Source organism: Platalea leucorodia (assembly GCF_965183815.1).
Source record: "Platalea leucorodia genome assembly, chromosome: 8".
NCBI lineage: Eukaryota > Metazoa > Chordata > Aves > Pelecaniformes > Threskiornithidae > Platalea > Platalea leucorodia.
The window spans coordinates 35,789,840-35,802,502 of NC_138830.1; the positions used below are offsets into that span (position 1 = coordinate 35,789,840).

Here is a 12,663-nt window from a genome sequence, read left to right on the forward strand (position 1 = left end):
ACAGCAGAGCCACTGCAGGCACTGGGCAAGAGCTGCTGCCTGCGCTCCTGCCGAGAGAGACCAGCCCCAGCAGCAGTGCCATCCTTGACACCGTGGGGGTCAGCAAGACAGTTTTTGGGGTCTTGAGAAGGGAGAAACTCCAAGGTCAGACCTTCCCCTGAACAAGCTATAGCACTGGGGCATTACTAGCTGGTGAGGATGAAGGTGTGATGTCCTGCCTGCTGCAGGTTGCAGCGCAGCTCTGGTTTGTATGTCTCGGGACTGCTGACAAAATGGACAAAAAAATATCACTTTTGCAGCTTTGAAAGATGGTTTCCTTCTGCTCTTCACCTCCCCTTCCCACCCTCGGCACCAGAAAGAAAACCAGTGCTTGCTTTTGAGGCTCTGCCGGCCCTATAGGCTGGGGAATGCGAGGCTGAGCTGCGGGCAAGCATGGTGGGAAGGCAGAGCTGCTCGATGTCACTTTGTCTGGACTGTGTCTCTTTTCAACCCACTTTTGAGCAGTGCTGAGCAGCTGTAGTGACAACGCATGGGGCACGGCTGTATTTTCACGCCGGGTACTCCCTGCCTTCGAACAAACGCACCTTTGTTTTGGAGCGCGTCAGGCTCAGCTAGATCCTATTTTTTTTGCCCAGATCATCTTCCCCGCAGCTGAGGGGAAACACAATGCTACAGCGAACACTTGTGCTCTGGGAGATGCCTGCTTCAAAGCCTGGTTTGGGGTTTCGGATGCACCAAGGCAGGGTGAACACATGGCTCCAGCGGGAAGGAGACACCAGGTTCTGGTCCAGATGACCTCGTATTTTATTTTCCTTTTTCTTTGGCTGTGTATGTTCTCTTGGATGCTAAATTCAAGCCCAAGGAACCTGCCCTGGCTGAGTCCATGTCTGCATCTGTGCATATCACCAGGACAGGCAGGGTGGAAAACAGTGGCTTTTCCATCAGCTTTCCTGGTGTTTGGCAGCTTGATTGCATCTTTAATTGGCTGCTCCATGCTCTGCTGAGTCTTGGTAGAAGCAGACAACATACATAAATCAAACTCTTCAGGTTTCCTTCAGTGATCTGATGGAAATACTGGCTGTTCTTGGGATGGGGGGAATAACCTTTGGGGCGCTCATGTGTGCCGGCTTCCCTCCTTACCACAGTTAGACACAGTCTTTCCATAGGAGAAATTAAGGGAGACAACTCCCCTTGTTGCAAACTCATCTTTAAAACTCTCTCTCCAGACATTTGTTTTGAGTGCTGTCCTGCTAAATAAACAGTCTCCCTCGTAGTTCCACTGTGGGAAAAGCAATCTTTACCTGCCAGCATCCTGCATTTGTGGGTTTGAAGGGTTATTTTTTCTAATGCTCTCTGCGTACCCTGAGCTGGGAGAGGCCCCTTTGCCCTGGCTACCCACTCTGCAAATAGTCTCGGACCAAGTTAGCACATCTTACCAAGTGGGTGCCTTGCAGCAGCGAGAGCCGCCTGCAGCAGCAGCCCCTGTTCCCTGCCCGCACATTACAACGTGCAGCACTATTTGCTGTTACATGAGCGACAGGAGCCCAATGAGTCTGAATTTATGGCCCTGAGAGGTGCAGAGGGAGATGCTGACCACTTGGCAAAGGCTGTGAGCAGCGGCTTGCCAGCTCCGGGCGCCCTGTGTGAAGGAGGGTGCGGAGCATCCCTTCGCCATACTGCTGGAAATCCTCTGGCCCCAAGCAAAGTGCCTAAGGAGAAAACAGGAAAGAGCCTTGCATCCTGGAAGTGCGTTGGTTCTGGGTGTGTCGGAGCACATCTAGGCTCTCCTGAGCATACCATCTCTCCTTGCCATCTTTCCTGTCTCTGCCTTCGCACCCTTGCCCTTCCCTCCAGCTGGGGCACTTCCCACACCCTCCTTGCTCAGAGAGCCCAGCCACTGTCATTACCTGTAATTTTCTGCCTTTGAGACTTATAAATGTGATCAGTGATAGCTGTGTTTGCCTTCTGGGCAGAAAGCATGGCTGCTGCAGAAGCAGCGAGCAGGTTTGTGCCCTGACCCAGCAGGCGCTCCAGGAGCAGGGATGCTCCAGGCTGGAGGGACAGCTGCTCCTTCATGCCAGTCTCCCTTCCCCAGCCTTCAGCTGCTTTTGTTATAAAGGGTTTTTGCAAACAGAGGACAAAGAAAAAACCCGTTTTTTGGTACAATCCCTAAGCTTGGAGCTGTGCTGTGGTTTGGCCAGTACTTTATGCTAGCCCCAGGGCATGTTGTACATGACACTGCTGCACCAAGTGGTTCCTGCTCGGGGGAAATCACGTCACTGAGCGTAAACGGGTGGCCATGCCGTGAGCCAGGGCTGAACATGTGTGTCTGCTGCTACGCGCACACTGGGCTTGGGGCATCTGTGGCATGTGGGGCTGGATTAAAGGCTCTTCAACTCACCAGCAATCTGTTTCTTGGGATGAGTGTACATGCCATATCTGCGGAGACAGGATTGCCTCTTGATCTAGAGCCTCGGGCACCCTTCTACTATCAGCTACTGAAGCTGAACGGCTCCGGGAGAATCTCCCAAAAAGCCCATTTCATCCCCACGTGCTGCTTCAGGGGCTGGGACCATCACAAGACGCTTTCGCCTGGGATGGAGAGAGCTGCAGCAGGGCTGACTCTGCTTGGACTTAGCAGATGCAGTTATATGAGGCTTGGAAATCTTCTTTTCATGCCCCAACACTCCTCTGCCAAGTGCTGTGACCATATTTTGGGTGTCTGCTCTCTAATCGAGACTGCTTTGGCAAGAGCTCTAATTTGCTCTCCCCTTCCCCTGCCTCCCCAGGTATGAACAGCTTGGAGTGCTCACCCTCCACCCCCACCATGAACTCCTACTTCTACAAGTTCATGATCAATCTGCTCAAGCGCTTCAGCAGCGAACGGAAACTCCTGGAGACCAGAGGAGCCTTCATCATCAGGTCAGAGCACCCCACCAGCCTCGCCGAAGCCCCCGAGCACCCCTGGGCAGGGTGGGCTGGGGATGACAGGGTCGAGCAGCCCAAGCACCAAGCTCCCTTGGAGCCAAAACCATTTCCACAAGCTTCCCTCACTCGCTGACAGACGGTTTTAGAGCAAACGGGACTTGCCTTTCACATGTCAAGGCACCATATTTCTCGCTCCCATCCCCAGAGGCAAAGTAGCTCCTTATTAAATAGCATTGTCAGAGCCCGTTTTGTTAAGAAACAACTAGACCAGCCAGAGCATGAAGACAGGCTTGGGCTCAGGGTGCCAAGTCGAGTGAATCCCTCCACCTGGCTCAGCATGATGCTTGCCCAGCAAAAGCCTCGTCCTCCAAAGCTGAGTGTTTCAATGCTCAGAGTTGGTAGCTTTTGCTTCGGCTTTTTAAGGAGCTGCAGCGGAGGCTGGAAAGCCAAGCGTCATGGCAGCTGGCAGGGCATCATCTTTAATGCAATGAAATTTGGGGCAAGGGACACCAATTCCTCGGCTCGCTGGGAAATAATGAGCTTAACGGTTGAGGTGAGGTGGAGAAATCGGTGAGGAGGTTGGTGGGAGGAGGGGACAGGACCCTGGGTTTTCCTCCATTGCTTTCAGGGAGCTGACATCAAAATTAACATGGGAAGAGCATGAAATGCAAGCCATGCTCCCGTGGGAGAAGAGAGCTGCCTCTCCAAAGGTGGAGGGGTGCATGAGGTACTGATGGGGAGGTCCCGTCACTGTGACTGGAAAATAAAGCATGCAGAGCTCTCAAAATCTAAGCCAAGCCGGGTGTTGAGTTGACCCACTTGGGCAGCAGTTTGTGCCCAAGTCTTCAGGCAGCCTGAGAGTGCCCTGAAAAGTTGCCGCGAGCGATGAACATCAAGACGAAGCATGGCAGGTTGCAAAAATGAGATGAAACGTGAGCAGGGCAGGGTTGCAGCCAGTGTTTGGGCTACAGTGCAAGGATTTCACAGGTTTCCCTCCGCTTGCATTAAATTTTAATATGTAATGCATTTCATTTCCTTAAAAAAAGTCTAGCTAAGCATATGTTTCCTTGCTTCTGATAGGAGTCTGGAAATCCTGGGTTTAATCGTATGGGGATCTAAGAATAAGACAGAGAAAATACCCCACTCGTAGCATCCCCTCTCTTCTCCCTGGTCTGCACAGCCCCAGGTTCGAGCAGCCCTTGGCAGGGGAAGCAGCCCTATTCCTCTTTAAGGGAGCAGGGCAATTAGAGCAGTAGCGAGCCTGGGCAGGGTCCCATTTAAAAGCTCTCCAGTATTGTGGCCATCTCAAATTTTTCCCTCCGGCTCTGGCAGGATGAGCCTTAGCTGGCGGAGCTGGCTTTCCCAGCAGCCAGCCGGCGGTACGGTGGGACCGGCTCACGGCAGCTCAGCAGGCAGGGGCCTTTTACGGTGACTCATGCCCCAAAAAATCCGGTAAAGCAAAAAAAATTATGATTGTCCTTTGTCAAGTCACGTTGTGGCTCACGTGGGGTAGATGCAGGTCTGGAGCCAAAGCAGTGGTTCTGGGAGGGGTGAGCCATGCCCTTGGGTACTAGTGATTAACTCTGAAACCTACTGATGGCAGTTGAAGTGCTGGTAACTACATCTCTGCTGCCTCCAGAAAAAGCGGGATGGGAATGCAGGAGAAAAGTTTTACAGGACTCTCTGGAAAAGATTGATCTCTTGCCGGAGAGACCCAGTGAACGTGGGAGCCCCGTGGTGCTATTTTTAGCCACTTTTCAAATTGAAGCCGTATGCGCATTCCCACGTTACATCCCTCCCCTGTCCGCAAGCCAGCTCAGCTGCTTCACACAGTGGGGTGAGAAGCCAGCTTCATGTTTGACTTGGGAGATGCTGGTGATGTTTCCTCCTGGGCTGGAGAGTACAAGGGGGATGCTTGAGAGACCAGGATTGGTGTGTGTTAAAGCGCGGTCCTCCCCCACCGCTGGCACAAGCCCTTTGCTCCCGTTGTATCCATCATCTTCCCCTCCCCTCTGGGACCACTGCTGCCCTTTCTGCTGCCGGCTGGCCCAGGAATAGCAAAGCAGGGAAGGAAAATAGACCTGTTAAGTTTAGGCAATTATCTCCTGTCAAAGAATGAGTGCTCAGGGGAAAGGCAAATGGGGGACAGGGGTTTTTATTAAAGCACAGCACAGCAATTTTCACCACCACGTTGCCAGTGGGCAAGTTTAAAGGTCCGTGAGGTCAGGCAGAGGGTCTACGGTTAAAGGTATAGTTTGTTTTGTAACCCAGCTCAGGCTTGTTCATGCCCGGTTGCTGACTCTGAAAGGACTTTAGTCTCTCTCCTGACACGTCCTCGAAGTTCCGGAAGCAGAGGTTATGGTACATTGTGTGCTTGAGGACAGGAGCACAGTTTGAGCAGAGATCTCTGCAGGAGCCCGTGGAGGTGGGAAGCTCTCTTGCTCTGTAGGAACATGTGGTCCCATAGATGTGCAGAGCTGCTCCAGTGCCTGCCCGCCATTGGGAGATGGGTGGGAGAAGCACCCACAGCCTTCCTGCGCAGAGGTGGGGGCTGTGATGGGTGGTCTCACCATCAGTGACCCCGGTCCCAAGCTGGGTATCTCCAGATGATTTGCCAGAGAAGACAAGGTGGAGCTAATGGAAACACATACTGCCTTTAAAATAACAGGCAAACAGCTCCAAAAGCTTCTGTCGTTCATGAGGAAGGACCCAGGTCATTTCGTCTCCCTTGCCTGGGACCACCGGGCTGGGGAATAACCCAGCACTGGCGCATGGTCCATCTGCCAGTGCTGCCGGTGCATCCAAGAAGTGCCCTTGGAGGTGCCCTTCTTGATCTGCCACCTTCCCCAGTGGGATCCAGCATGGCATCACCAGATCAAACCATGGTGTGATGCCTCATCTGTGCCACCACCCAAGGGTGCCTCACGGTCAGAGAGCCTATGGCCGCGGCGGAGCTCGCGCACCAGGCTGAGCCCTGGCAGGAGGAGAAGGGAAGGGAAGCATCCAGGAAAAGGCTCTTCAAAGCTGCTGAGTTGCCTCATGAATGCCTGGAAGAGGGACCCTCCTTGTGAAGGGATGTGCCAAGGGAGCTCCAGTGGTATGAATCACCTGGAGTCCTCTGGAGCAAACCAGGATGGTCACCTGCCCATTGCCGTCTCCTGGGGAAAAAAGCCATCTCAGGCTTTCCACCCCTCTCCCACTGAGGAACTGGAGAGATGACAAACCTGCTCCCGTGGTCTCTTCCAAGGATTTTTTTTTGGCTTGGCATGAGTTTCCTGCATTGCAGCAGATGAGGGTTTCCTTTGGGGGTCAGTCTCTCTCACTGTCATTTGTGACATTTTTAGGCTAGAAGCCAGTAAAGTTATTCCGCCTTCGAAACTCAGAATTCAAGGCACTGCCTTTTCCATTCGAGCCAGGCATGTTTGTGCTCAAAGGTTGCTCCTAAAGGGTTGTCGGAGGCAGGAGCGTCAGCCATCGCTCAGTGTTACCTCTCACCTTGATGAGCAGACCCGAGACCTTCCAGCCTTCTCGCTAATTGGGAGCTATCTGCCCTAGCTGGCATGTGGCCATCCTGGACTCAACTGAGCCCTTAAGCAAGAAGCAAATATTCACATTCAGCTGCTGGCCTCCTGACGATGGCTTGGAGCAGCAGAAAAATGCAGAGGAGCTTCCAAAGCATCACATGGCTCCTTGGAGCGGTGCAGCCATCCTCTGGGCAAGGACCCTGTGGAGGGAAAGCGGCTCGGCTGGTCAGGAGGCAGGCAGCGGAGCAGCACCAAGCATTTCAGCCCGCACCGAGATTTGCAGGCTGGATTTAACACTTGCTTGTTGGTACCAGTGCTATGGGGTGGAGGGATTAAGCAAAAGGCTAAGCCCTACCCCATGGACATCAGCGTTGCTGCTCAGAGCATGGTTTGAGAATAGGGCTAGCTGCCCTAGCAGCTTGCTGCCCTGGGAAGGAGCCATCTTCTCCCACCTTGTCCCTCCCCAGGGCTGGTTGTGCAGCCCCCATGCTGTCCCCGGGATCTGTCTGAGCTCCAGGAGCTAGTTTAGCTCGCTAAGCCGAGCCTAGCACTAAAGCAGCTGGCTTTTTGCTACTTTCTGAGATGGAGCAGCTCAGGCATTCGTGGCTGGTGTACCTTGCCAGGATGGCAAATGAACCCTCTGGGCTACAGGATATGCTTGAGTGGCTGGAGACATCCTCGTGCGCACTGTGTGCAGATGCTTTGAAGTGCAGGGCTTAACTTTTAAGCCCAGAGAAGCCATTTTCTCTCCGAGCAGTGGCACCCTGGGGCACGAGAGGATGCCTGAGTCAGCGCTTTGCTCCCCAGGCAGGGGCCTGTGCGCAAGGCTTGTCTCAGCTTGTTTTATAGAGCCGTTAAATAAAGCTCCCCGCTGCCTAGCACCTTCTCACGGGGCATTTTCTGAGGTTAGGCTGCATGGCAGGGGCCCTGGGGCGACTTTTCAGCCACATCCCATGGGATGCATGCAGTGGGGCTTGGTCGTTTGACCGGGGATTGTCCTTGGCTTTTTGGGGAATGCTTGAACCCTGTGGGGGGTGCTCAGGAAGGTGGGCTCATTCTCCATCCATTCTGGAAGAGGCAGGCTAGAGCAGATAAGGTTATTCAGACAATTTATGGCATGAGCTGGGGAGCTGGAAAATCCCGAGTCTTGTGATGGGGCCACAGGTTTATGGCTCCTGCAGATAGGAAAAGTTCAGCTGGCTGGAAATCCTGCTTTTTCCTTGAAGTCTCAAAGTCCTGCCAGGATAAGGCCAGTGGAGAGCTGGATAATGAAGAGGGCAGAGCTGGGGACAAACACCAGCATGTCATGTTGGGTGCATGAAGGGCTTTACGGTGATGCCCTCAGAGTGGGGCTGGGGCGGCCAGTCCCCTCTTTTTGGGCAGGTAGGGGACTTTTCTGCCTCTGAGAGAGGCTGGGGCTGACCATGCAACACCCCTTTCTCCCCAAAAAGTAGGGGAAGCAAAGTGGGTTTGAACCTGCTAACTGGGATGGAGAATCAGAGAGCAGGGGAGAGCAGAGGGCCGGCATGTCCTGCGGGGCACAAACATCTGATGCTCTTGGCAGGCAGGCAGTGAGGAGCATGTTAAATTGCTTTTTGCTTGGCCTGCCTAGCATTCCTAGGGCCATGCTCTCTGTCTGGGCGGGCTGGGAAGGGAAAGGCGGCCTGCCAGCATCCCAGTGGGGAGGGCTCTGGGGAGGGAGTAAGATGGGGGGGTTAGCCGCAGGCTCAGAGAATGAGAGATACGCTGAGGATCCTGTACGGAGCTGGTGTGTGTCTCCTTTGGTGGTAAGAGGATGCCGAAGCCCCAGGATGCCACCATCCTGCAGTGATTCACTGTCCCCTGGCCCCATCCTGGCCCCTCCACCCCATCCTTAACCTCATCCTTTCCTCCTGCTTCCCTGTCCCACCTCCCAGCCCATCACACACCCCTTGCCGGGCGATGCTCAAGAGCTGGGGCTAACCAAAATCCTCCTCTTCTCCCAGGCCTGGATGTTCTCAGGCTCCCCTGGACACGAGGTTTGCTTGGCCAAACATCTCGATACCTCCCGATGAGCTGGATGCTCCCAGGGCTGTGATGCGGGATCCCCTACTGCTCCTCCTTCATTCAGGTGCGCTGATGCCACCGTGCCCCCTCCAGCTCCCAGCACCAAACCTGTGCCCCAAAAATTCCTCCACCAGCTAGTGATTCGGGGCCGGGGGGGAAGCGCGTGTCGCCTCTTCCTCTCTCCCACCCTCTGTGCCACTGCATTGCAGAACAAAACCTGCGTTTGTTTTCGCGGGAACCGTTCGGCTTGTACTCAGCAAAGTGAAAAAAAAAAAAAAAAAGAAGGAAAAAAAAATGCAGCCCCTTTGATAAACTGTGATATGAACTCGGGTAAAATCCAAACAGCTGTGAGTGCTACAAGGGAAGCTTCTGTGTCAGGAGGCAGCGAGCCTGCGAAAATACACTGCTCTGCCTGCCAGGATGCTCGCTGGCCGCCTGCCCTTCTGCTTTAATGAACTGTGCGCTCTCCATCCCCCCCTCGCGCCTTGCAGAAAGGAGAAACCAGAGAAAGCTTTTTATTTATTTTTTTCCGCCCATTTGCAAAGCAGAAAGTGGGGCTCCCCAAGCCCCCGGCCGGGCACAGGGTGATGGAGCAGGGTGGTGAGCATTCCTGGCTCTGCACCGAGGTCTGCGGGCTTCTCCTTGCTCATCTCCAGCTCGTTCCTCTGTGCCTCCCTTTATCCCCTGGCCGCTCCCCAAAGTCTCCTCTCCCTGGTTCTGCCTCCACCCAATCATGGGAAACCCCGTGGCCAGAGATCCAGAGTGGTGCTTTAGTGGTGTGGGGACATCCAGGCTCTGCTTTTATGTGTCTCCCACTGCCCCAGCCGAGCACAGGTTCCTCTTGGGTGTTGATGTGAATTTGGGGTGGGAGCCAGCAACCCCACCGTACCTCCGAAAAGCCCCAGCTCTCACATTGCCTATTTTACATCATGAAATGGGCTCCACAAGCCCAAGAGAGCATGTGCTTAATGAGGTTTTAATTCACCAAGGCTATGGGGTAGCATGCTGGGCTCTCCGATACCCTCCGTAACCCCATGCTAGAGGTTGCATCTAGGGTTGCAGTGCACTGAGAGCCATCAGTGGTGTGACCTTTGCAATGGAGAAGCCTGGTTGCTCTGCCTAAGGATGTGCCTGCTAGGATAGTAGGAGCTGGACCAGCCCCTGTCAGCCCCCTCCTCGGGCTGAACCCCCCCAGGGAAGGATGGGAGATGCCTCCACTGAGCCATGGGGGCTGAAGGAGCTGGAGGGAGGGACCAGCCCCTGCGAATGAGCTCGCTGTCCTACCTGCCGAAGCTGCTCCAGGACCAGCCATACTCGGAGCTGCCTGGAAGGATTTGATGGGTTTTCCTGTAGAAAAATGGGAACCACATGCGAGCAGCAGCGCCGGACTGGGCTGGGACTAATTCGGGTCAGCGAGAGGGTGGAGGGGAGGAAGGGGAAGTGTGCGTAGGGGAGGAAAATCCTCCCAAAATGGCCAAGTTCCTTCAAAGGGCAGGTCCCCAGGGTGGGATATTTGCTCCGTCCCAGCCCTTTCCCTGGGATCCCAGCAAGAGCACATCACCGGGGCCAGAAAAGCAGGCTGGGGAAGGGGAGAGCCAGGAAGAGGTGGGCTGGGCAGCAGGGAGAGGAGCCCACAGCTCCCATCTTTGCTTACAGTCGCATTCCCTGGAGCAGGGCTTCAGCACAAGCAGCTTCCAAGGTGTCTCCCAAATTTTCCTTGCCTGGCCAATGGAATGAGAATCTTCAGCGTGAGGAGGTGGTGGTTGGTGCAGGCAAGGGGGGTGATTTTGGCTGTTAGCTGCTAAATTAACCCATCTGATCCCATCAGTCAGGGCTTGGGGCTTCTGATGGTGTTTCCTTCTCCTGCTCTGCAAATGTGTCATCTCAGTTTATTCATCTCCATGGAGGGAAGAGCCAGGACAGGGAGTCTGGGAGAGGCTGAATAACAGCATTTTCCCCCTGTCTCTCTTACAGGGGATCTTGCCTGGGATTATCCCCAAGGCACAGGGCACACTCAGTTAAAAACCTCAAGGCAGGGCTGAGTGTTTTGCCTCCTGCTGCTCTCATCAAGGGATTTTTCCATTCCTGGCTGCTTTCGAGCATCTCACAGCACATCGCTCTCCGCCGGTGACGGGCACGCAGCCCTCCCTCCTCACGCGCCGCCCACCGATTGCAGGCACAAGCGGCAGGCGGGCGAGGATGCTCCGGCACTTCCCACAGTCACGCTTTGCCGTAGGTTTCCATCAAAGGCAGATGCTCGAGGCTGGATGCTGCCCCGGGAGGCGCTCACCCCAGCTGCAGGCTCCATAGCTCCCATCGGCGGGTCCAGCCAGGCGCTCTGCTCCTGGAATGGGACATCCTGGGATGGGATGTCCCAGGATGGGACATTTTAAACTCCCTGCTGAAAGCGTGAAGCCATGCAAAATCCACTCTGGTTGGAGCTCCTTCCCTTTGGTGCTCCTTCCCTTCGGTGCTTGAGCTGCTCTCGGTGCTTGGCTGCGCCTGGAGCGGGTCCCCTTGTAGCATCGGGTGCTCTTGGGGTGCTGGCACTGCAGGAAGCATCCAGCTGCTCTCCTCTCGCACATCTGCAGGCCTTGGAGGGTTAGGGCGAGCAAGGCTCCTCAGGCTGCATCCCCCTTTGGGATCCCTGCAGGGATCCCAGCTCCGAAGGCAGGGCAGGCATTAGGATCCACCCCACAGTGCCGAAAGGCAGCAAGAGGCAGCAGACACAGAGGCAAGCCCAGCAGTAAAGCCAAAATAGCATCTGGGATATCTAAACCACAGCATAAAGGGGGGTATTTTTTTATCTGACAGTCTTGAGTCCAGAGTGCAGCCGGGCTCGTCAAGTTACTCACAGGGACCTCCTTTCCTGAGCTCTAGGCTGTGCTCAAGTGTCCCCACTCCTCCTGCTCCTTCTGTCCCTTCTCCCCAAAGTCACAAGAGGATTAGCACTGCCTCGGGTGCCTCTGCACGTGGATTTGAGCCAGTTGAGCAAAATACAGCCAGTTTGCTTAAGCAAAGTGAGGGAAAAGTCAGTGGCGGGTCCGAGCTGAGATGTTGGCAGAAGAGGCGAGGCAGCTTCACCTCCCACCCTGGGGCACGCTCGTCCCTGAGCCGAGCTGGCAGATCCCCGCCTGCTGCCACCCCTTTCCAGTCCCTTTTTTCTTTCCTTCTGGAAAGCTTCACCCTCAAACCTGCAATGTATTCCTGCCATACTCCACCCCCCAGCCTGTCCCTCTGCTTTCAGAGGTCTAGGGATGCCCAGCGGGACCATCTTCTCCCAAATTTGCCTTCCCTATGGGGAGGACACAAAGGCTCGTCCACTTCTAGGACAGCAACCTGCTCCTCAGCCATGCATCTAGGTGCAAAAGCACTTTTATTTCTTCATCTTAAAGCAAAGCAATGGGGAAGAAAGGGGAAGGGCGAGTGCAGGGACCACGGCTCCCATCTCTCTGCAAGCTGTGCACGCCCTGAACCGGATCAGCCTCTGCCGGCTCCTGTTGTCACAGCTTTGCGCCCGCTCCTTTAACCTATTTTATTTGCAGCAAAGAGAAATTATAGGGGGAGAAATAAGGCGCTTGTCAGTTTTCTTGAAAATTAGGCCACAGCTGTCAGCCTGAAAGGGAAGTGTACATCTCAAAGGAAGGATCTGCTGCTGCTTTACACATCTCCCCCCCTCCCCAGCCAGCCCCTACCCTTCCTCCCCTTCGAAATAGGGGATGTTTGCCTGAAAATGTCACTGCGCGGTGTAAGTTCCCCTCTGGGGTCAGTCTCTGGAGGGCTCGGTTGAATGGGAGTCGTTCCCCTCAGCTGGGGAGGTGGGCTGGAGTCAGGGTTTCAGCCCTGCCAGGCCCATGCTGTAACACTGCTGCCTGTGCCTCCTGCCTGGGGCTGGAAGCCCCAGGAGTCCAGGGCAAGGCTTGTAGTTGCCGTCCATTTTGCCGTCGAGTCATCAGCAGGTTTAAAAGTTGGAGAAGAAATGTCTTGGGGGTTATATTTTTTTGCTTTCCTGGAGGATTCAGAGGGGCAAAGCTCCCTGTTTTCCAGGTGAGCCTCCTGTAGATGCTCAGATGTTCCTACAGCATCTTGTAAGCTTTGCAGGTCCTCAATGACTGCATGCTTGTGGGCAGGATAGCTTTATCCATGGGTCACCGTAAGGTTTCCT

The 12,663-nt window shown here is 54.7% G+C and overlaps 1 protein-coding gene across 2 annotated transcripts in view; it reads left to right on the forward strand.

The window, feature by feature from the left end:
* Positions 1 to 12,663, forward strand: part of VAC14 (VAC14 component of PIKFYVE complex) — a 68,228-nt gene that overhangs the window by 40,602 nt on the left and 14,963 nt on the right. For both annotated transcript variants that reach the window (XR_014229115.1, XM_082320967.1), the window contains exon 14: positions 2,790 to 2,922. Coding sequence is in view for 1 of the 2 variants with exons in the window: in XM_082320967.1 (XP_082177093.1) it covers positions 2,790 to 2,922 (133 nt within the window). In the remaining variant the exon portion in view is untranslated. The remainder of the gene's footprint in view (positions 1 to 2,789; positions 2,923 to 12,663) is intronic.